Below are 22778 nucleotides of genomic sequence, written 5' to 3'. Positions count from 1 at the left end.
ACAGCCCTCAACCTCAGCAGCAGCGTACTTATCAGCTGAAGACGTTGATTCTGGATTCTGGCAATGATGCTCGAGAGTAAAACTTACTAATGTTATGCCTGTCTCCTCTTTTTTTGTAATTTTATAATTTTGAAAATTTTTAAATTGCATGCTTTTGTGATTTTTCCTGCGCATGAGATAAAAAGTTGAATAAATACAATAAATAATTCTATTCACATGTTCGTCGAACATTTATTTTTTGATTCAATCAATTCAGCAAGCACAGTTGCGAGTGTTAGTATTATTAGTATTAGTAATGGCCGCATGGTGCAAGAAAGCCTATGGCTTATGCTGCACCAGCCAAATAAAAAAAAAAAAAAAAAAACGAATAAAACAATGATAAAAAAAAATAATAATAAATAAATAAATAATAATAATTAATGGAAGAAAAGGAAATTAAACCTCTAATCCTATGCGCTTCCCTCACCCGAAGGTTATATTTTAAGTAATTTGGAATTTCCCCCATGCTTGTGGAACGCAAGCATGGGGGAAATTCCAACTTATGTAAAATCCGACACATGGCGTTTCACAGAACGCAACCCTTACGTTAATCGGGGAGTGGCTGTATATTGGCCTGCATGGGAATGTAGGTATAAATTAAATCTATATCAGTATGCTTCAAATAAGTAAATTATAAGCAGACACGATTTAATCTCAGTAGCCCTCATGTTGTTGTTAAGCCCAATACCAACAACAACCAATCAGTATTGAGCTTACTTGGTTCATTCAAGGCCTTTAACATGTCGATTAGATCTTCTCACAGGTGCCTTGTCTTCGGGTTCAGCAATTTTCAAAATTGAAGCCTTTCCTGGTAAAAGTACCCTTTTGCTCCCATCATCAATTTGTTGCTCTTCGCACCCATTCCAACAGACCCACATCCTTCCTAGAAATGACTTCCAGAACTGTATTCAGTGTTCAAGATGTGGCTTAACCATTGCTTTACATAAAGTGATAACCTCCCACTCTCTACTGGAAAAATTCCTGGTAAAACTGCAGATTAAGGTACCCCATCCAAATGGCAGCTAGCAAAACAGTGGGAAAGCAGTGATTGACAAGTTGTGACTCTGCCCACTGTCCTCCTAGGTTTGATATGCCTAGAGTGTTTTTCCTCCCTACTTGCCATTGTTGTTAAATCGCGAACTCATTTTCCGCTTCAAAAACAGCAGGATGGGGGATAAACGCCCTACCTAAGCTAAGTATCCCCCCCACCTTGACAACACAAAACAATCGGAAAGAAAACTCCTCCACCATAATCATCCAATCATAGAACTTGACCGTCATTCACAGCACTAAGTGGGAGGTGCCTTTGCCTGCCAATCACTTCTTTCCTTGCCATGTTGGATGGGGTACCCTAATCTGGAGTTCAGCCAAATTCCTGTATATCACTGACCAAACCCCATAAGTTGCCCTGGCAGCCTGTCTGCACTATTCAGAGGACTTCACATCTGACTGCACAATTACTGCCAGGTCTTCTTAAATTTTCCACTAACCTTGGTTGTACAACACAGTTGTTATGTTACCCTGTGGTTACTGCTACCTATATGCAGTTAAGATTTGTCAATTTTAAACTTTGATTGACATTTCTCAGCCAATCTCCTTCACTTTTCTAGATCTTGTTGCAGTAGCATACTGTCATTACTGTTTTAACAACTCTCCCAACCTTAGTATCATCTGCTAACTTGGAAATTAAGGCTGATATGCCTTCATCAACATCATTGATAAATAGAAAAAACAACAATGGGCCCAACACTGAAACCTGAGGAACTCCACTAATAACATTAGTCCGCAAAGAGCAGTGTCCATTGATTACACACTGTCTTGTCCCACTCAACAATCCCTTTATCCATAGTAGCAACTTGCCCTCGATGCTACACTGCTCCAATTTGTTAAGTAGTCTTCCATGTGCAACAGTATCAAAAGCTTTCCTGAAATTCAATATATGATATCAAATTATTATTACATTCCAGTTCCTTTGTGACCACATTTGCCATATCCAATCAGATTGGTCAGACAAGCCTTCCCCCTTAAAAAACACATGCTGGGTGAAATATAACTAGACTTGTCTAGATCAGTCCTGTGTTACTTTTTTTAACCAGTGACTCCATTATTTTCCCTGGACAGAAGTTAAACTAACAGGTCTGTAATTACTCATGCCACCTTTTATCCCTCTTTGTGAACTGAGGATACATTCGCTTATCTCCAGTCCATGGCTACCCCCTGAATCCGAGGATCCTGTTACAGTTATGACTAAGGGTTTCCTTACTTCCTTTGCTGCCTCCCTTAATATAATGGGATAGATCACATCCCCCCCCCCAGGTTCCCTTCTTATGTTTAACTTCAACATTTTCTTCCACTTTCCTCTAAGTTATTACAATATCATTTAGCTACCTATTAGAGAATGATAAACTTCTGGCATTCACTTGCCTAAAGAAAAATCCTCACATGTGAATGTAGATGCAAAATGTTCATTCAGTTTGTCAGAAACCTGAGCAGGATCATCAACAGTCAAACCGTCTATATGAAGTAGATCAATTTGATTCATCCCCTTCCTTCTAGCCTTTACATATGTAAAGAAAAGTCTTTTTTGTTTTTCCTTTGCCAAAGATTTGTCATAATTTGCCTTCACTTACTTAACCTCCATTGTGACTTGATTATAAAAAACTGCATTGCTCAGAGAACTTCATATCTGAGTGCACAATTATCCTCAGGCCGACCAGGCTAGCCAGGTAGGTAAAGGTCCTGCCTGGCAACCCAAAGGTATAGTGTGTTTAGGGTCTAACGGCACCAGGGGGTTTCCCCCATCTCCACGTAATATACATTGTGGTGTGATACAGAACACTGTAGAGGCCAGAGGTTTAAAAGTGTATGGATATTGTGGTGTGTAATGTTTTGTACTGTTGTTCATCTGGTCTTTTAGCCGTTGGGTCTCAAATGAGGCCCGCCGTTGCCCACACTATACCTCGTGGAGGCAGACCAGATACACCAGTATTTTAGAGATTTACTATTTACTCTGGCAGGTCCTGCCACCTAATTTCCTGAGATTTCAGTGGCAAGGATCTAAAAAATAAAATAAAATAAAATAAAAATTTGCTGTGTTAAATAGCTGCCTCATCAATAATTTTTTCCAACACATCACAAAATTTCTGTGAAGCTGCAGAATCGGCACTGGAAACTTCACCACATACTTTAATGTTTTGGAAACCAGCACGATGCTTGAACCTATTAAACAACCTGTTGCTTGCCACAAACTTGGCTTGGGGGTTCGCCATACTTATCCTTAATATATTCATAAATACTTCTTGCTTTTGCTTGAATGGGCATTGGACTCAGGGGCACTTGCTTCTGAATCTGATTTTTCATCCATATTATTGATAGCTGTTCCATCTTCGATATAGCACCTGAACACTGGTTTGTGATCACTGTTAGCATTAGCATTAGCAGAGGCATATGATGCAAGAAAGCAAGCTTATTCAGCATCAGCCAAAAAAAAAAACAAAAAAAAAACAACCACTACTCCCATTTCACCCCTCCGTTCGTTCGAAATACCTGTCCAGCTGAGCCTTAAATTTGTTTAGGCTATCAACTTCAACAACAAGCGATGGGAATCTATTCCACAAACCAACTGCCCGCTGGCTAAAGGCAAATTTCCGCACATCTATCCGACATCCGTCCTTCCTCAATTTGAATTTATGCCCTCTCAGGTGATTATTCTGAGCAAGAGGAAGAATCCCATCGGCATTGAGCATGCTCAAGCCATTCAAAGCCTTATACACCTCTATCAGATCACCTCGCCGATGCCTAGTCTCCAGGCTCTGTAATTTGCAAAACTTAAGCCTTTCTTCGTAAGAGCAACCCTTTGTTCCATTCACTAATCTTGTTGCCCTTTCTCTGTACTCGTTCCAGCAGCTCTACATCCTTCTTGAAATGAGGCCTCCAGACCTGTATACAGTACTCACGGTGTGGCCTGACCAATGCCTTATACAAGGGAATCACATCCCTGTCCCTGCTAGAAAAATTACTGTATATCATTGACAAGACACCATGAGCTACTCTTGCAGCTCGTCTGCACTGCTCAGAGAACTTCGTATCTGCCTGCACAATTACCCCCAGGTCCTTTTCATTCTCTACCACTGTCAGCGTAGTTCCACAGAGTTGATACGTTGATCTGGGGTTACTGTTTCCCATATGTAGTACTTTACATTTGTCAATGTTAAACTTCATTTGCCACCTCTCAGCCCATCTGCTCAACCTTTCCAGATCCTGTTGCAGCAGCACAGTATCAGTTGTGTCCTTAACAACCCTGCCAACCTTGGTATCGTCTGCAAACTTGGACATTAAGCTTGATATACCATCATCAATATCATTTATAAATACAGAAAACAACAATGGACCCAACACTGAACCCTGAGGAACTCCACTAATAACATTAGTCCACGTTGAGCAGTGTCCATTGATTACCATTCTCTGTCTTCTGCCACTCAACCATCCCTTTATCCGTAGCAGCAATTTGCCTCCAATGCCACACTTCTCCAATTTGTGCAGCAGTCTTCCATGCGCAACAGTATCAAAAGCCTTTCTAAGATCCAAATATATAATATCAAAGTTATTCCCTGCATCCAGTTCTTTTGTGACTACATCATAGTATCCAATCAAATTGGTCAGACAAGACCTGCCCTTAACAAAACCATGCAGTGTCTGAGCTATAACTGAATTCTTGTCCAGATGATCCTGCAGTGCTTCTTTAACCAGTGTCTCCATTAATTTTCCTGGAACCGAAGTTAAACTAACAGGTCTATAATTACTTGTGTCAGCCTTTGATCCTCCTTTGTGAATTGGGGTTACATTTGCACATCTCCAGTCCATGGGTACCTCCCCTGAGTCCAAAGAAGCTCTCATAATTATGGCTAAGGGTTTGCTTACTTCCTTTGCTGCCTCCTTTAATATAACTGGATAGATCCAATCCACCCCGGGTGCCTTTTTTATGTTTATCCTCAACAATTTCTCCTCCACTTTCCTCTCAGTTATTAGAAAATCATCTAGCTCGCTGCCAATGTTTACTTCACCTACGACATTCCCCTTCCTGAATAACTCCTCATGTGTGAATGTAGATGCAAAATACTCGTTTAGATTGTTAGCCACCTGAGCTGGATCCTCAACTGTTGAACCATCAACATCCAGTGGACCAATCTGATTCATCCCTTTCCTTCTTGAGTTTAAATAGGTAAAGAACTCTTTTCTGTTTTTCTTTGCATCCTTTGCCAAGGATTTCTCATAATCTGCCTTTGCCTGCCTAATCTCCTTTGTGACTTGGTTACAGACCAACTTATATCTATCATAGGCTTCCATGTCACCCATTAATTTGTATGTATCCCATGCATTTTTCTTCTCTGCCATATGTCTCATTAGTTCATCTGACAACCATTTAGGCCTGAACCTTGAACAATATTTCTTGGTTGGTATGTAAAGCCTGGTAGCTTCCAAGATTAGTTCCTTGAATGCTTCCCATTTTGAATTTGCTGTTGGTAACATCATCAGTGGGTCCCACTGTATAGAATTTAAATACTGTCTCAAACCATCATAGTCGCCTTTACGAAAGCAAAAACCCTTCCCTTTACCTCTGATGGTAGTTACCTCCTTGAGTAAATCCCACTTCAGCACACTGTGATCACTGCCACCCAGTGGTTCCTTTATCTGCAGATTCGTCTGCTGGTCCCTTTCCCTTCATCATTGTAATACGTAAATAGGAATGAAGAGCAGTTTCTGAAAATTTGTTTTTTATTCTGTTGATCTTAAGCATTGATCCTTTGACATGCTCTTTTATATGCGCACTGTCCTTTAAAATAGTATTCACTGTTGAAGCAGTGAGACCTAATTCCCTTGCAATAGATGACAAACTTTGTCCTGCTTCATAGTTCTTAATCATTTTCATCTTCATTTCTAAATCAATTTTGTTTTGTTTCCTGGCACTGCCAGCACTTGCACTTTCTGCTGGTCCCTTTCCCTTCATCATTGTAATACGTAAATAGGAATGAAGAGCAGTTTCTGAAAATTTGTTTTTTATATGATTTAAGATTTCACCATAATTACGTAACGTAAAAACCCACAGAATTCCAGTTATCGGAATTATCACAAATGCAATAAGATCGAGTTTACTACCTGTTTACTACCCAGAAAAGTGTTTGATTGTGCTAACAGAAAAGCCCAATAAACCGAAAAGTGCAACTTGTTTTTTGATTGTGACCTCCAGAAATGTGCTTTAGAAAAATATCACAAAGGCATTCAAAATTGATTCTTATAATGGGAACATATGACGATGAAAGGGTAGTACAATTTCCATCATAAATATGACCTTTTAGAGAGATATAATAGCTTAGTAATATAGTGAAATTTAACTTCCAAGGACTTGGAACGAATTACAAAAAAAAAAAAAAAAAAAAAAAAAAAACCAATATTTTTTTTTCAGTTTGCACTGGCCGGCAAAAACTTACATAAAGTCGAATTTGTGTAAGTCAAGTATTACGTAAATCGGGGAGTTCTTGTATTTTAGATACAAAAGTTCTATATATGCTTTATTTCCTATGAAGTGAGATAAATCATGTGAGACGTTCAATGTGGAAAGTGTTTGATCGGATGGTTAAATGTAAGGGATAATCAACCAGGAAATGATGAACTTTAAGTTGTCTGTGACACGATGAGCACTGAGGAAGGTTTTCTCCTCATAGAGATGAGTGTGTCCAATTCTGAGTATTGCCAGTACCACTTCCTCGTGTCTGTTTTGTCGGAAGCCAGAGAGCCACAGCTTTGGCTCTTGCTTTATCCGGTAAAGTTTATTGTTGGCGTTACTTTTTCAGATCTGTGACCATTTATCATAACACGCTTTGCATATGACAGACTTATAGTCAGTGTAAAGAACCTGGAGATGTTGTGAGAGAGAGAGAGATGAGGACGTTTAGCGGTAAAGTCAGCACTTTCAGCAGAATAGCTGGTAATGAATTTGTTTCAAGACAGGATGAAAATATGAGAAATTCTTCCTTATGGCAGAGACAGCACTAAGGGAGTTGGTGTAAATTATGGCAGCTGTGAAGATGCTGCAAGCTAGTAGTAGTAGTAGTGTGGCTGAAATTGTACACAAAGGAAAAACTGCAGCAGCAGCACCTGCCATTTTGTCAGTTTTGGAACCATCTGTATAAATTTTACAGGCATGATTGTTCATAGTAGCATGAGCTGCATGTATCTGTCTGATATTTCAGGACGGTATAATATTTTTCCCCCACTGGAGAAAGTGTATATCTTGAGAGAGACACATAAGTGCAAGGTGGAATAGGTGCAGTTGTTTTCTGAAAAATTTCATTTAAAATTGACATTCCAACTCTGAACAAGCACTTTAATCCTGAGTAAAGCAGGTCTATTTTCATTTGGCTTGCTCTCATGAAACAAATCCCACTGAGTATTTTAAAGATACTCCCAATTCGGGTGAGATGGTAGATTCTGGATCTTAGCAGTAGTTAGTGGAGCAGTAGTTTTTTTCTACACAGGTGTAATGGGGGATGATGAGCTTTGATATAAAGACTTTGGCTCGGAGAAGTCCTGAAAGCTCCCAGTGCACTGTGATGGATCACATTTAGCTGTTTTAAAGTAGTGCTCCCGGCAGAGTCATACACAGGACAACCATAATCTAGCCGTGAACAGATTAAAAGTTCTATAAAGATGCAGTAAAGTGTACCGATCAGCTCCCCATGATATAGATGAAACTGATCAAAGTGTATTCAAATGATTTAGACACATAGTTCTTAAATGAGTGATGTGAGCTTGGAAATTAGTTTCCTGTCTAATATTAATCCAAGAAATTTAATGGAATTAACAAGCAGAATGGCAGTATCGTTTATTTGTAGTTCAGGTTCGGGGTGGAGAACTCGTTTCTTGCAAAAGTGAGCGGCAGCGCATTTTTTTTTTGATAGCCTGTAACTGTTCCGTGAAGTCCAGGATTCTATTTTGGTTATTGTAAGTTGGAGCTGCTGTTCCATGGTATTCATACTTTGAGATTGACAGGAAATGGGATAGGTTATGTTACATTAGGGAATGGTAACAGGCGTGTGTAGTACTTATTGCCAATGTTCTCTTTTGTTAGATGTAACTTCTTTTTGTAAAATTAAATGTGCACCACTTTTGGTGATGGTATGATCATCACCAAAAGTAACAGCAATGACATAACACATGATCAAAATATTGATAAGGTTGTCATTCTGGAGTCTTCCAGTGATCTGCCCTGAAGGTTGCTAGTTTTGAAAGTTTTAAATATATTATCATCATTACATAAAGTGATTACAAGTATATTTTACTAACCTTCTTTACATTCACTTGCCACCCTCAGCTCTAGGACATCCATTTGCTCTTGCATATTTTTTAATACTCTACTACTTTCTGTAGATTTCTGACGATATGCTATGAGAATTATTATCACTATAATTACAAGTATACAACCACCTACTATTACACCAATAATAATTGGTTTAGATAGTGCACTCTCTTGTGCTGATGGAAGCTCATAATTGAGGAGACCTATTGTAAACTTCAGGGTATCACCGACTTCCACCTAAAGAAGAAAAACAAATAAATGAAAAAATCTTTTTAATATTTATGGAATTTAGTGAAAACCACTTGACATACAACCAAAATGGTACCTTAATGTGTGTGTGCGTGTGTGTGTATAACTGGTGGGGACACTTTCAATAATTTATTGCACATGGAGTAAGAGAGATACCATTTACTTATTTATACCATGTGAAAGAGAAAACATGAAAGTTTCCCAATTGTAACTACCAAGAGGTGTAGTTCCATCATTCACTGCCAGTTGGTGTTACCTGTCGTACTTCTACTGCAGGCATAGCCTTGTTGAAAGATGGCGGCTTCCAGTCCTGAGATGGCATTTTGTGTGCTACTGTTTAATAAGAACAAGCGTGCAACAGCTGTTCAAAGGAAATTTTAAAGTGCGTACAGTAAAAAGCCACCAACCAGGAAGGCTATTTACAAGTGGCATAAGCAATTTGTAAACACGGGTTGCTTGTGTTCGGGAAAGAGCAGTGGCTAGCCTAGTGTTACTGTTGATAATGTGGAATGAGTGAGAGGGACATTCACAAGGAGCTCCAATAAATCAGTGTGGAGAGCATCACATGAGCTGCAAATGCCAGCCCCGGCAGGATGGAAGGTTCTTCGTAAAACATTTTCTATGAAGCTGATAAATTGCAGTTGGTATTCAAATATTTCTATGTGATGTTAAAGGAAGACAACAAAGAGAAGCATTTCCAATTTTGTTGTGAACTGCAAGGACTGACAGAAGAACATGACTTCTTTAATTGCATCGTGTTTACCAATTAGGCCACATTTCACACCAATAGGAGGGTCAACCGACACAACTGTCGAATCTGGGGCACCCAGAAACCCGAAGGGATAATTGAATATGAGTGTGATCCATCGAAGGTGAATGTTTTATGCACCTTGTCATGCCGAAAACTGTACGGACCTTTCTTCTTTGGTGAGGACACTGTAACTGGGCTATCCTACCTTGATATGCTTCAGCAATGGTTGATGCTTCAAGTTCAGGAAGATAGTGATGACTTTATTTACCAGCAAGACGGGGCCCTTCCCCACTTCCATAATGACGTTCGGGCCTACCTTAACACCGAGCTACACAAGCACTGGATCGGACATGCTGGAGAAAGGGACGAATGTTTCTTGAAATGGCTGCCGAGACCACTGGATTTAACTCCGTGTGATTTCTTCTTGTGGGGCTACATAAAGGATCGTGTTTATGTACCACCTTTGCCACGTGACATCCACGAACTAAAGCAGAGAATTGAAGAAGCTACCACCACGGTCACACAGGATATGTTGGACAGGGTATGTAAAGAGTTCAATTACCGTGTGGACATTTGCCGTGTCACATGTGGTTCCCACACTGAATCATTGTGAAGTGATGTGATGTAGAAAAAACTTTGACATTTTCTCTTTCACAAGGTATGTATATGACACTGATATCTGTCCTAGTCTTTGTTTAATAAATCACTGGAAGTGTTCCCATCATTTATAAACACCTTGTGTGTGTGTGGTATGGTTGTTTATTGGCGCATTAGCTGCTATGGCTATAGTGCACCTATTCATAGTTATATCAGAAAATAATTAAGAACATAGCAGTTCAAATTCATTTCAGTTCTGAAACCTATTCATAAAATATTATACACTCCAATTTGTTTCAAAAAGCAAAAAAGTTCCTTAATATTTGCCTCCTCTCCTATGATATGATGTAATGTCAACAGTTCTTGAAGGTTAGCCAGATTTTGAAGTGTTGAAGTACGATGTGGTTGATAGTGTGGACAGTCAATCAAAATGTGTTTAACTGTTAGATGTTCAGAGCAGCGTGAACACTGAGGAGGATCATCGCCGGTGAGTAAATGGAGGTAAGTCAGATGGGTATGCCCTATTCTAATCTGTGCGAGTACCACTTCTTCTCGCCAAACTGTCCGAGTGCATGAGTGCCATAATTTTGGGTCCTGTTTCAATTGGAATAGTTTGTTATTTGTTTCTTTATGCCATAGCTCTGTCAACTGTGCATGGTATGCTGTTTGAATTATGATATTATAATCAGAAGTTGGAATGAAGACAGAGGTTAAGTCTAAGGTTGATGGATTTTTAGCAGATATATCAGCCAGTTCATTTCCTTTTATGCCTGAATGTGCGGGAATCCAGCAAAACTTCACTAGTTGTTGACGGTGATCAATTTGCAATAGCAAACTCCTGATTTTCATTAAAATATGGTGATTCTTTTGAGAGGGATTCTGCATTGCTCTAATTGAGCTGAGAGAGTCAGTGTAAACTACATATTTTGAAGAATTTTCTAGAGATAATTGTATTGCATACGGTTCTGCTGAAAAGTTGTTATACTCAGGTGGAAGAGAAGCTGATATGATAGCAGAAGGAAACACTGCTGCTACTCCAACAGTTGAAAGAGATTTGGAACCATCCGTATATACCGGCAAGAAGTCAGCACAGCTTTGAAAATGGCTAGCATGGAGTTGTTGCACATTCAGTGTCGGTAGGCGATTCTTTCCCCATTGAAAGAAAATAAGTATCACAGGGCAGTTGAGGAAAGGGGGGTCCATGGTGGATGAGAGTAATTCTTAATGTTGCCTATTGTGGAGAGGAACATTCCAGTTCTGTGATATTTCAAGGAGCCTTAGGCCAGCTGGTCAGATTTTACTTGGTTTATTTCTATAGAGATTAACTAGTGGTTGATTAAAAAGGTATGGCTGAATAGGATGCAAAGAGAAAGTCTGTATGTACTCATAGAAAGAATGAGTTGAGATGTCCTATACGCACCAACTGCAATCCGCAGTGCATTATGTTGAATAGGATCCAGCCAGTGTTGTACACTCATTCGGGTATAATCATAAACTGGAGCACCATAATCTAAACAGGATCTAATCAATGCTCTATATAAGAGCAGCAAAGTTGTACGGTCTGCTCCCCAAGAATGGGTAGATAAAGCTCTTAGCATGTTGATCTTTTTGAGACAGGTAGTACATAATAATTTAACATGCTCAAAGAAGTTCAGCTTACTGCCCAGGATTAGTCCCAAGAATCTGATATTGCTGGCAATCGGAATGGTGGAATTCGATATCCGAAGTTCAGGATCCATATGCAGTTGCGTTGATTGCAAAAGTGGATCGCAACTGTTTTCTGTTGGGAAAGACGATATCCATCGAGCTCAGCCCACTTTTGTACTTTATTGAGAGACATTTGCAATTACCTTTCGATAGATCTCATATTCTGTGAATGGCAAGAAAGAGAGAGATCGTCAGCATAAAGGTATGCCTCTACATTATTTGGGAGTTCTTTTGTGATGGAATCAATTCTGAGGGCAAACAGGGTTGCACTCAAAACTGATCCTTGTGGTACTCCTTCTTCTTGTAAGAATGTAGTAGAAAGGGAATTTTGATATTGGACCTGGAAAGATCTGCTCTTGAGGAAGTTCCTAATAAATATAGGCAGGTTGCCACGGAGACCATGATTATGGAGGTCACGGAGAATTCCATAACGCCAGGTAGTATCGAATGCCTTCTCTATATCTATGGAGACCATAACTAGGTGTTCCTTTTTAACAAAGGCATTGCGAATTTCAGATTCAGCCTTGATCATCAGATCAAAGGAGGACCTGTTTTGGTGAAAGCCATGCTGACTATTACTTAGTAGATGTTCGCTTTCAATGATCCAAGTGAGTCGACTGTGGATCATTTTTTCAAGAATTTTACCGAGGCAACTGGACAGAGATATTGGTCTGTAACTATTAGGATTGGAGGGGGCTTTTCCAGGTTTCAAAAAGGCCAGAACTGTAGCATGGTGCCAAGAAGTGGGATAAACATTTCCCAGGAAGATTCGGTTAAAGAAGGCTAGCAGCATTTGTAAGTTTTTCTCATCAAGGTGCTGTAACATAGCATAATATATCCCATCTGGCCCAGCAGCACTGTTGCGTGTTGTTCTGATGGCTTGCAAAAGTTCAGTATTGGAGCGGCTGGTTATATGGAAGTAGCAGTGAGGTTCGAAAGTTAACGTGTCTCTGTTCTGTGGTGGTCTTAGTTTTCTGAAATTCAGAGTGTAGGTGGAAGCACCTGAGATGTGAGCAAAAGTTTTGCCTAAGACTTTTGCTATATCCAGAGGAGCAGAGATGTCTAGACCATTGCAGGAAAGAATTGGGGAAGGAACAGTTGGAAACTTCCCGGAAAGCTCCCTAATTTTCTTCCATATTAATCGTGGGTTCGTGTTTCTATTGATAGTTGATGCAAACCGAGTCCAAGAATCTTTCTTGGTTTGTCTTTGAATGAGATGAGCTTTTGCGCCTTTAGTTTCTTGTAGTTAATAAGATTAACTGTAGTTGGAGTTCGACAAAATATATTCCATGCTTTATTTTTTTCTTTCTTCGCTTTTGTGCATTCCTCATTCCACCAACAGGTAAAATGGCGTTGAGCCTTGGAATTTGATAATGGAATTGAGCTTTTAGCTGCAAATAAAAGGCAGGAAGTGATATAATCGGTAACTTCATCTATGGGATGTAGTTGTATAATTTTTTTGTCCAGTGTGATTGCTGACTGAAATTTGTCCCAATTAGCTTCAGAGAATTTCCATTTCCTGCAGGGTTTGTCTAATGATAGTTGTGTAATCATCAGATTACAAACAATTGGAAAATGATCGCTGCCTATGGGATTATCCAGAGCAGACCACTGCATGACTGAAAACAGTATCGGGGAGCAAATCAATAGGTCAATGGCAGAAGTCTGTCCATTAGGTAATTGTATACGGGTGGGCGAGCCACTGTTAAGAAGAGTGAGGTTTTGTTTTTCCAGTAAAGTTTCAATCAGTTGGCCGCCTCTGTCTAATTTAGATGATCCCCATAAAGGGCAGTGGCCATTGAAATCCCCTAGCAGACAGATAGGGGAGGGTAGCTGTAATAAGAGTTCTTTAAGATCATTATAAGAGTAAGTATGATTTGGTGGGAGATAAACTGAGACTAAAGTTAAAGCAGTCTGAGTAATCAGATGCACAGCGACAACTTCGATTTGGGTTTAGAGAGTGATTTGCCTAGCTGGAATCCTTGTGCTAATTAAAATAGCTACACCACCAGGAGCAGAATCAGATGTATTCCGATCTTGTCTATAGACTGAGTAGTTTTTTTATGGAAATGGAAATTTGAGCAGTTAAATAGGTTTCTTGCAGGCAGAAATCAACTGGAGAGTAGTGGTTAATTAAGTAATGAATGTCGTCAATGTTGCCACAAAAGCCTCTGCAATTCCATTGCAAGATGTTAGGCATTACTTGAATTTAAAGAAGAAGCTATACCTAATGTGGCTGTCTTATGGCGTTCTGGCTTTGGTTTGTCTCTTTTTGGAAATGTAGGGTGACCTGTGTCCATATCTTCTTCTTCTACAAATATTTCCAGAATTGGATCTTCCTGTTTGGATGAATACTCTGGATGCATCAATGTGTCCTGAATAATCTTTTTTGAAGATGAACTAGGATTATTTAAGTAGTGGAGGAGGAGATTTTACTGGAATCTTAAGAGGCGTATTACTTGTTGCGCTCAAGCTGTCCTCTCTCAGCAAGAGTCCAATACCCTGAAGCACTCATCAGACCAAGCAAGTAATATTTTTTTTACAAGTAATATTCACAATTTTTTTCTCCGTTTTCCATCTCTCACATGTCTTAGAGTAGGCAGGATGATTGCCTTTGCAGTTGGGACAGATCATTTCTTTCACTGAACAATCACTTTGAATGTGATCGGAGGATCCACAGTTGGGACAAACTGGGTTGCCTCTGCATGTCGTTTGAGAGTGGCCATACTTTTGGCATTTATAACATCTCAACGGATTGGGTATGAAAGGAAGAGTGCGGCAAAGAAGATATCCTGCTTTTACTGATGAGGGCAGATTTGGACTGTTAAAAGTGAAATTGATATTTCTGGTAGGTATGAGTATATTGTCTCTTTTGACCATAATTCATTTTACAGCGATTACATTCTGTTCCTGAAGCTCTTCTTTAATTTCTTCCTCCGTCACATTCATCAGGTCCCAACTACATATTACACCCTTTTGATGTATTTAGGGTTGCATGTGGAGTTACGTTAACTGGAATACCAGCAAAATTTGTAATTTTTAGTAGTTTTTCAGAATGCCTGTGGTTTAGAGTTTCAACAAGTAAGTCCCCTGATTGCAGTCTCTTAACCGCCTTGGGAGAACCTGCAATACTTTCCAGGTGTTTTTGGATTAGAAAAGGGGATAGTTTACTGAGAGGCTGTTCTGATAGTGAGTGCATTATTAAAACTGCTGGTAAGTCTGTCACCGAGGGATTGGTTTTCAACCTCTTTGCTTGTGACGAATCGTGTTCATGTTCGGTATCTGGCTGACAGCTTGTCGACTCTATAGAGGGAAACATATTTTGTTCCATGTTGGCTCCTCTTAGCCCCTGGCAAAAAAACGTTTCTGCCAAGGTTACCAGCCCTGCCACGGGGAGGCAGGAGCAGTGCCTGGTGTGACCAAGCAAAATTAGTAGGAGTTAGTCTATTAAATATGAAAAAAAGAAAGGTTACTTTCCTTTCTTGCTCTCGATCAGTACTTTTGAAAAAAGAGCTGCTAAAAGCACAGAGAAATCACTCAGTCACGATCGCTTGGCACCCGGGGCCAACACGTGTGTGTGTGTGTGTGTGTGTGTGTGTGTGTGTGTGTGTGTGTGTGTGTGTGTGTGTGTGTGTGTGTGTGTGTGTGTGTGCGTGCGTGCGTGCGTGCAGGGTGTCTCAAAAATATTGGTACAAACGTTTAGGGGAGGTAGGTAACATCTAAAGGAACGTGAATCGCATAGGAACCCATAACCTGAAACATCATGGCAAAGTGGTAGCAGAGGCACAAGAAGCAAAAATGACACAAGACAAACATTTATTTAGTGGCGAACATTCATTTGACATAATATTAACAATGGAGTATGAGATGGATGCATTTCATGATGTTACAACAGATGCTCGAAGGTTCCACCATGAGACGCGATGCATGCGTGACACCGACGCAGCATGGAATGGCGGACACAGTTGAACACACATGGAGTTTCTTTAACAGCAGCAGTGCAGACGAGTCTCGCCATGAGATCCATTTCCGTCTCCACAGGCGATTCATACACAATAGATTTGAGGACCCCCACAGAAAGAAATCAAGGCTCGATAAATCAGGTGAGCGTAGGGGCCAGGAAAGGGGTCCATCCTGGCTAATCCATCGACGCCCAACATGCCTGTTCAAATGGTCACGAACACACCTTACATAATGGGCAGGCGCCCCGTCATGTTGAAACCGAATGTTGCGTCTCACATTTGCTGGAACATCGTCAAGTAACCCTGGTAGAACTTGTTCAAGAAAGATCCGATATTTAGCGGAGTTCATGCAGTATGGTAACAGGTATGGGCCGACTAAGGAGTCACCGACCATACCTGCCCACACATTTATTGCGAAGCGATGTTGTGCCGCATGGGGGCGCACACCGCGTGGGTTGTCGTGAGCCCACACATGAGCATTGTGCTGATTGAATAAGCCTTCCCGAGTGAAATAAGCCTCATCCATGTACAAAACATAGGGTGGAAAATTCAAGTCTTGAACACTTTCTTGGAGAAACCACTGCGCAAAAGCCACACATGCAGGATGATCTTGGGGGAGCAGTAACTGAACCCTTTGGAGATGAAAGGGGGGTGTAAGGAATCGTCATGCCAGACACGCTGTACACTGCAATGAGACACTCCTAAGGCAGAGGCAATGGCACGTGTGCTGGTAGTAGGATTATTTTGGACAGCATTCAACACAGTTTCTTCCATGGCGGGAGTTTGCATTGAACGTGGTCTGCCCGCACTACTCCTGTTACCTCTGAATGACCCATAATCGCACAAATTTTGATGCACATGCGCAAACAAACGGTGGTCCAGTACATTGGTGAGAGGAACAAAGGGGTGCACTTGTGTGTCTGGGCATTTTCCATAAATTCGTTGAGTGGCTCGTCCATTGCCCTCTGCTAATCCATACACTAGGTGCATATCTCCCAGCTCACAGTTCGTATATCGATGAATGCTCTTCGTGCGGCATCTACTGCTTGAATGAGTAAACCAGAAATTTTCACTCTCGCGAACTGATGAACAGCGCTGTGTACCAACTTACGGTGACGTTTCCGGTTATGGGTTCCTATGCGATTCACATTTCTTTAGATATTACCTACCTCCCCTAAACGTTTGTACCAATATTTTTGAGACACCCTGTGTATATACAAAGGGTACTAGGAAAGTTTTGCAATACAGCTTTGTTTATTTAATTTTTTCAAAGTAATTTCCTCTACATTCAATACACCTCTCCATCCTCCGAAACCAATCTTTAAACCAGTTCTGCCAAGTTTCACTAGGGAGTAAAGCACACTCGTTGTCCCAAGCCCGTAGAAGGTCCTCATCACTGGAAAACCGCCTCCCTTTTAGCTTCATTTTCACATGCGGGAACAGTGCAAAGTTGCAGGGAGCAAGGTCTGGACTGTAGGGAGGGTGCCCGAGAAGTTTCAGTCCTGTCGTGGTCAAATATTCGGTGCAGGCTTTGGCACGGTGAGCTGGAGCATTATCGGGATGGAGGTATCAGGTGTCCATTCTTGACTTTGGCCGCAGGTTCTTCATAGATCCAATGACTTTAGGCAGGCATTGTTCAGTATACCACTTAGCTGTGACTGTCTTCTGCGTGTCCAAAACGACACGTTCCACAATTCCACTCGATTTGAAAAATACAGCTATCATTTTCTTCTTTACAGATTGGGATTTTCTAACAATTACGGGTGTGTCGTCATCATCAAAGACCCAAACTTTGTTTTGAGCCTTGTCGGCAGATCGTAATAGTACAGCCAAGTCTCGTCACCTGTCACGATGTTGTTCACATACCGAGATTGTCCCTTATCAAACTTTTTTAACATCTCCCGGCACCAAGTCACACGCCGTGTCATCTGCTCTTCAGTCAGTTGATGCGGCACCCAGAGAGAACAAAGTTTCTTCACGTGCAAATGATCTTGCAGAATCGAACGAATTGCTGGTGCATTTAGGCCCAAAGTATCCTCTATCTGTTGGTAGGTCACTCGCCTGTTTTCGTCAAGCATTTTCCTTACAGCAGTAACGTTTTCCTCCGTAACTGACGTTTGTGGCCTTCCCGGCCTCTCAGAATCCTCCAGAGTGAAATTTCCCCTTTGGAATTCTCTATACCACCTGAATATCGTTGTACGATGTGGACAATCATCATCTAGTGCAAGAGTCATTTCTTCTAAGCACTGGTCTATGGTTAAACCACGCACGAAATTATACCGCAAAACTGTCCTTATCTCATTTCGTGACCACGATGCCATCGCAAGCACTTTACACTCTCACTACTAATGAATAACTGAGCCCATCGACTTGGCGCGGCGGCTACTATGCACGTATGAACATGTCTCAACATGCAGCAACAAGCAGCTTCCTGTGATTCATTGTTGCGTCATATTGCAAAACTTTCCTAGTACCCTTTGTATATATATATATATATATATGTTTTGTTTTTTTCACAACAGAAATTAATGCAATAACTAAAGAGATCCCATGAAACTAACTTTTCCTTAATATACCAAATCTGTAATCAGTTCAATAAAGAACTACAAAGGTTTGTGCATCTATAAAAACTGATTAGAACAAGCGTATTAGCATATTTTTTGAATTCATAATTATTCATCTTTTATTGTATTATAAATATTATATAATGTATTATACATATTTTATATATTATAATATATCTACTTTTCAAGTTCCAAAAAATCATCTAAAATTTTACAGCTGACTTATACACTGAGTAAAAAATCCTAAACTTGAATTAAAGACCTGCTTGAGGTTAAAAATGTGTGAATTAAAATCAACAAATTTTAAAATTTATTAGATAAATATTTTCACACCAATATGTATCTAATAAAACCCAATTAAAACCCAAGAATTTGTCCATCTTCTTCATCAGACGAAAATGGTTCATAGAATTCATTAAGGATTATGCTCTTTTGACAAAGATATGAAATTTTCTGAGCAATGCAGACAGGCTGCCAGAGCAGGTCATGGAGTCTTGTCAATGATATATAGGAATTTTGCTAGCAGGTATAAGGAAGTGATTATCCCTTTGTATAACGCAATGGTCGGGCCACACCTTGAGTACCGCATACAGGTCTGGAGACTTCATTTTAGGAAGGATGTAGAGTTGCTAGAATGAGTACAGAGAAGGGCAACAAGATTGGTGAGAGGAACAAAGGGGTGCACTTTTGAAGAAAGGCTTAAGTTCTTCAACTGCAGTACAGTAATACCCCGAAGTTACGCTATAGGTGGGTCCGACGAAAATCGCTTAAGTCGAATTCGCGTAAGTCGGGGTACAGCTTTGCATATAAATACATATAAATTTTGAATAACTGGGACCAAGGACTAACAAAAACACTAGTTTAAAAGAAAAATATTTAATAAAATTGCAGTTCTTTATACATATTAATACAAAATATGTATTAAAAAAATAAATGAGTTACGTAAAAAAGTTATTTCGATGTCGATGACTTCATAAAATCTAACAAATTCGTCTGACGACAGCGCCTTCTTTTTTTCATGCAGAATTTCTTCGTAGCAAGCTAATAATTTTTTATTCCTTGCTTTGTAGCCATAACACGTTCTTCGTTGGAGTCTGTTTTCTAAAATTTTTAAGCCCTTTTCAATTGAGCTGAGACCTGTCACGCTTGCAATTGTCATGTGCTTTTCTGGTGGAACTGGGTCTGAAGTGTTGGATAATTCAGTGACGTTTTGCTCACGCATCTCTATGAGTAAAATTGAATTATTAGACAAAATTTCTAATGGTGAAAGTGTCTCGTCACTGGCAAAACATTATAAAATCAATGAGTCAATGGGACGATCAATCAAGAAATTGGAAGAAAAAATCCGCCGTAGTGTCCGTGAAAACGCGTTAATTGCTTCAAAAATTTTCTCTGTAACTCGTGTTGTTAAATTAGAAAAAATGGAAAAGGCTTTAAATCTGTGGATAGAAGACGGAACTCAAAATAAAATCCCGTTGAGTTCACTCATCATTCTTGAAAAGGCAAAACACCTTTATCAACACTTTAGCGAAACTGGTGATAGCACTGGCGGGATACGTTTTTTAGGCAGCAAAGGCTGGTTTGAAAGATTTAAAAATCGATATGGCCTTCGTAATGTGAAACTTGTAGGTGAGTCCGCATCAGCGGATTTCGTGGCTGCAGAAAGTTTCCCGACTGAACTAAAAAAATTAATTACTGACAAAGGATATGTTCCCGAATGGGTGTTCAATGCAGACAAAACTGGGTTATTTTGGAAGAGAATGCCAGCCAGAACATACTTAACACAAAATGAAAACTCTGCTCCTGGATTCAAAGTTTCCAAAGATAGGCTTACGCTTTTGTTTTGTTCAAACGCTAGTGGACACATGATCTAACCGATGCTCGTGTATAAATCGCAGAATTCACGTGCTTTGAAGGAAAAGAATAAAGGTCATCTTCCAGTTCATTGGAAATCCAATAAAAAAGCCTGGGTAACAATTACACTTTTTAGAGAGTGGTTTAAAGTTCACTTTGTGCAAGAGGTGGAAAGTTACTTAGCTTCAAAATCTTTGCCTTTCAAAGTTCTGCTTCTTATTGATAACGTGCCAGGACATCCAAGCAGTCTAGAATTTGACCACCCAAACGTTGAAATTGTGTTTTTGCCACTCAACACCACATCACTTTTACAACCGCTAGACCAAGGTGTGATTTCTGCATTTAAGTCCTACTATGTTGGGAGAACTTTTACTGGCTTAATTGAAAAAATGGAAAGGGAGTCAGACTTAACTGTAAGCTAAAGTTGGAAAAATTATAACATTGCAGATTGCCTGATCAACATCAAGACATCAGTTGATGAGATAAGTGCATCTACAATTAACACGTGTTGGCAAAAATTGTGGCCAGAAGTGGTTGTTGCTAAAACAATCCCTAATGTCAATGAACTGGTTGCTGATATTGTAGAAATCGCACAGGGAATAGAAGGCGGGGGCTTTGAAAACATCGATGCAACAGACATTCAGGAACTTATTGAGACTCATGCAGATGAACTTACAATAGAAGAGTTGGATGAATTAGTAACTAGGTCAAATGAAAACCAAAATGATCTTGAGGAGGAAGAGCTCAACATTGTTAGACCAGAGTTAAATAGTAAGTCATTAAAGGAAATCTTTAGCCTCTCCATACAACTTTCAGAAAAGGTGGTGGAAATGGATCCTAATTTGGAAAGAAGCATCGAGTTTAAACGAGACCTGGAACAATTACTCTTGCCTTACGGGGAAATTCAAAAGGAGCTCAATAAAAAAATGAAGAAACAAACTTCGATTATGAGCTATTTTTTGCCCAACAACCCATGTTCTTGATATGTTTTTGAAAGGTTTGTTTAAAATGTCTAATAAATATTACATTTAATAAATTGTTTCTTATTTTTATTTCAATGCCTTATGCTTGTATTTTTCTATCTACGTTTGTCTATGTACATAGACATATTATGTAGGTAAATGCACATAATACGTACAGACAAAATTTTAGACTAATTTTTGTTATGTATTTCATACTTTGGAATGGAACCCTTTTATTACTATGGGCGCCATAACTCAGTATTCGCGGAATTTCTCAGGGACGTAACCCCCACTATTTGCGGGTTTACTGCATAAGGCTATTGTTAGACCACACTCGGAATACTGTGGAGTATGGAGACCTCACTTAAAGAAAGACATTGAGCTTCTTGAAAGGGTGCAAAGACGGTTAAATTGGCAAAAGGGCATCCATATGAGGAAAGACTTTGAATACGTGGGTTGCAGAGCTTGGAAACTGGGCACTTTAGAGGAGACTTGATTGAGGTGTTTAAGGCTCTGAGAGGCATAAGTAAAACAAATGAGGATGAAATTTTCACGGTTATAAATTATTCTAGAACCTAGGGCCATAAATATAAGTTATGGGGATAGTGGCATGACTAGGGTTAATAGCACCCCTTGTAAAATGCGAAAGGTGGAAGTTTTGTATTTTTAACCATAAAAATGGTGCTTTCAAAATTTGGCAACCAGAGCATGTGCTCTTCTTGCCTCACCTTAGTTACGCCACTAATGGGGGGGGGGGATGTTTAGACTGGATTGCAGGAAGTTTTATTTCAGCCAGCAAGTTACTGGAATAAGTTACCAATATAGGTGGTAGAGGCTGGCAGTTTGGGGAAATTTAAAGGTCAGCTGAATAGTTACCTGCGGAAGGAGGGAAACACATAGGTTGTCTGTTTCCTTTTCTCTTATTAATTAGAGTCGAACTTGGTTATAATGAGCACAGAAATAATGAGATCACGGCTGTAATGAGCAAAAAGCCATAATGATTTTAATTTATGCATATTCCCATACAATCACTCACTGTTATAATGAGCGTACTACACAGATATACTGAACAAATTTTGGTAAATATGCAAACATTCTTAATTGCTCGGGGTCAAAAAAACCCAATTCTTGGACTAGACAAAAATGAAAAAGAGCAACTTAGCTTCTATGACCACCCACATCACATCGGATTAGCAGCTGGTTATGACCTTGTCTTTCGGGGATGGGGCTATACAATAGTGCATTGGTGTTCTGCTTGTCGCATTACCCTATTTACAGATTGCGTCGTATTCACTGAACCATAAAGACTTCTAAGAACTTTGTATGCATATCAAGAAGTCTAAGAACTTTGTATGCAGATCACTTTACTGTCTTTTTAAATAAAATCAGTTAGAAACCCTTCCTTCGGAAACATGTCTACTAACAAAAAGAAAGTCTCTCTCGATTCACGAGGCGCCTCCGTAGCCAGGTGGGAAGGAGCAGCAGTGCGTAGCACACGCTTCTTGATTAGACCGGGGTTCGAACCCATCACCACCAAATACGGAGGATGTGGAAAGGTCAGGGAATGACCACCGCATATTTATAGAGCAATATGGCCTTAGTTGCTAATGCTCCTGAAAACCAAACAACATCTCTCAATTCACGAAAAAGTTGAAATTATTCATGAGTTAGAATGTGGTGCAAAAAATGTTGAAGTGTGTAAAAAGTTTTTGTCCTCTTCAACAGTAATGACATTGT

At 39.8% G+C, this 22778-nt stretch overlaps 1 protein-coding gene across 2 annotated transcripts in view; it reads right to left on the bottom strand.

The window, feature by feature from the left end:
- The window catches only part of LOC150080687 (plexin-A2-like), a 1379917-nt gene that overhangs the window by 306869 nt on the left and 1050270 nt on the right, over positions 1-22778 (bottom strand). For both annotated transcript variants that reach the window (XM_090381876.1, XM_090381877.1), the window contains one exon: positions 8383-8632. In XM_090381876.1, coding sequence (XP_090238002.1) covers positions 8383-8632 — 250 coding nt within the window. The remainder of the gene's footprint in view (positions 1-8382; positions 8633-22778) is intronic.

This window comes from Mastigoproctus giganteus, chromosome 9, assembly GCF_048544385.1.
Source record: "Mastigoproctus giganteus isolate SK-2022 chromosome 9, ASM4854438v1, whole genome shotgun sequence".
In the NCBI taxonomy this organism is placed as follows: Eukaryota; Metazoa; Arthropoda; class Arachnida; order Uropygi; family Thelyphonidae; genus Mastigoproctus; species Mastigoproctus giganteus.
Note: the sequence above shows the minus strand (reverse complement) of the source record. Positions and strands in the feature narration are given on the sequence as shown.